The following is a 2,467-nucleotide window of genomic DNA, read 5'->3' as shown; positions in this document are numbered from 1 at the left end:
TTTTACGCAGGGGTTTGATTTCCTTGGACTATGATAAGAGATTTTTTTCGGTTCCAACTGCGTCAGTACCTGGCGATGCACCTTTCATCCGACTTCTCTGGAATCGCATTGGTGTGGCGGGAGCTTGCAAAACAGCTGTTCCAACAACTCGCTTGGCACAGAAATTTCAATAAATTTAATTTTACTATTTCTAACTTAGGAGCGACAGAAGTCTATGCAATAAATGGCAAGTATGTGAAACTTGTATATGAAGAAATTTGTGCCGATGCTTTCAAAGCCAGGGATTTGTTTAAACAAAGAAATTGTAAGAAGAATCAGCGAATAGAGGTACATAACGGCAGCTAAAATTGTGGTTTATAGTTTTCAATGCAACCGTCGGAGAATTCTCGAATCTCTTGCAATATCACAACATGCGCAACCAGAAAATTTCTTAAACAAGTGGTATCGAAACAAATTAATTTCACAACATGTTTACGCTTTTAATGCATATAGTGTCTCTTTTGGGACCTCACCAAGCAGCGCAATACACAAGGGGCGAGTTTGAAAGGGAGAAAGATAACTGACGTAAAAAACTCAATTAATTGTTACGCCGCACCCGCGGAACACAATTAGCAAATTACCCTTGAACTTGACAGCACTTCAGCAATGACTTTCATCACATTGGCCTTTTACCTGACTAAACCCTCAACTCTAAGCCAATGCACAAGCAAGAGTACAACATAAAGAGCGACAGATAAAATCTGTACAAAATAATCTAGCTACGAGAGGTCTTAAATGAACGTAGTTAGCGGAAGGCTTTCGACTTTTCCCGGCTCAATTGCAACACCAATCCTGTTTTTTCGCGGAACAGACGCAGACGAAGCGGCCGAGCTACAAAAGCGAGCCACACCATGCGACTCAGCACATTACCTAATCAAACTTGCGGCGACAGCTGACTCGAAACTGCAGACTTTGTTGGGAAAAACGGCGGAAGCACAGGATGAACAACGGGCGCTTGAGCTTTACGCAGCGACAATAGATGCGGCAGCATCCAAACCTGCCGTTCCCGGGATAATAGATTACGCATCGCGACGGGTGGCAACGTTAGCGAAGGCAGCTGTAACATGAAGGCAAGCAGTAGCAGAGCTAACACGGACACTACACATCGAAGTGAGTCGAAACTGGCTACTAGCGGAAGTCACAAAAATACAATCAGCAGCGGGCGGAGCAGTCTCGCCCTCAGACACAAACAGCGGCACAACGGCGAAAGCGCATCTGAAACTAAGTAAACTCTAGGATACAACATGCACCAGTGGATACTCACAAAGCGCATCGCAGGGCGACAAAAACCCAATACTGGCCAATCTTGAGCATATACGGCGGCACAAGCTGCAAGGCAAAACGTTGGAAGACACAGACAACGGTGTATGCCAAGTGTAATGCGCAGGGGCGAATCGAAACACCGCCAACACAAACATCCAAGTGTCTTCAGCAGTGATGGATTTGTTTAAAACTGTGGAGGAACAACAAATCAAAGTAAAAGCAAACGAATAAAAGGCCGACAGGGCGGAGCAGCCGCAGGGAATCACCAAAGAACTGGGAAAACATGCAAATAATCTATAACACCGCCTCTACGATCTTCTCAAAAACAAACCATGCGACACAGGTATGGCCTCCGTCCGTAACATGGAAGTTGTACAAAACGATGAAGGTTTTAGGAAAGCAGTTCTGATAGAGTTACAAGGCCCAGAATCCAAATACAAATCAAGAAATGATCCACAATCCAAAACCATAACAAGCGGCATAAAAACCATGTTCGGCGATAGTGAGAGAGAATTCAATACCAAGATGTGGGAGAAGGTGAAGGCAAACTCAGTAAAAAAAAAAAAGTAGTCGGAACAGACATTGACAGAAAAATCGAACAACTTTCTACCGACACCAACAGAGGATTAGTTCTAGCGTACTATGCCTCTCAAAGGAAAAACAAGCCAACATGTGACACAGAGGCCTCCACACAAAAATCACAACAATGCGGAAGCCACAAAACACCAGAACACTGTCAAAAAGAATGTTGCTATTTTGATGAAAACAAAACGCCAAAATGCTTTCCAAAAGAGACCAAAGAAGACAAGAAAAATGGGGATAATGAGAAAACGGCAACTACAAACACCACAGGAAGCAATTCTATTGTCATTAACAAGGCTCCTCTTTTGCTTGCGGTTTTGCTTCTAGCATAAGGCTTTTAAGGATTATTCGTAAATGAGTTTTTCTCAAATTTAAAAAATTTATATAATTTTCTATTTTGAAAGAATTTAATATATTTTAATACTTTGTAAAAACTTTGAAAATTGCAAATTTTGAAACTTTTCTATGATAGCTCCAATGGATGTAAAGTTTTAAGGTGAAAGGATGTGAAATATGAGTGGTATTATAAAACTTTCTAATTTTTGTATTTTCTGTATATAATTTATTCATATCAGATACGGTT

At 41.4% G+C, this 2,467-nt stretch overlaps 1 pseudogene across 1 annotated transcript; it reads left to right on the top strand.

The window, feature by feature from the left end:
• Window positions 1-774: 774 nt before the first annotated feature.
• Window positions 775-2,207, top strand: TEOVI_000227600:pseudogene (annotated as a pseudogene). Its single transcript is given in 2 exon segments — window positions 775-1,857; window positions 1,860-2,207. Coding segments are annotated over 2 exon segments (1,431 nt in total).
• Window positions 2,208-2,467: the final 260 nt, after the last annotated feature.

Source organism: Trypanosoma equiperdum (assembly GCF_001457755.1).
Source record: "Trypanosoma equiperdum strain OVI genome assembly, contig: ctg_544, whole genome shotgun sequence".
NCBI classification, from domain to species: Eukaryota; Euglenozoa; class Kinetoplastea; order Trypanosomatida; family Trypanosomatidae; genus Trypanosoma; species Trypanosoma equiperdum.
Note: the sequence above shows the minus strand (reverse complement) of the source record. Positions and strands in the feature narration are given on the sequence as shown.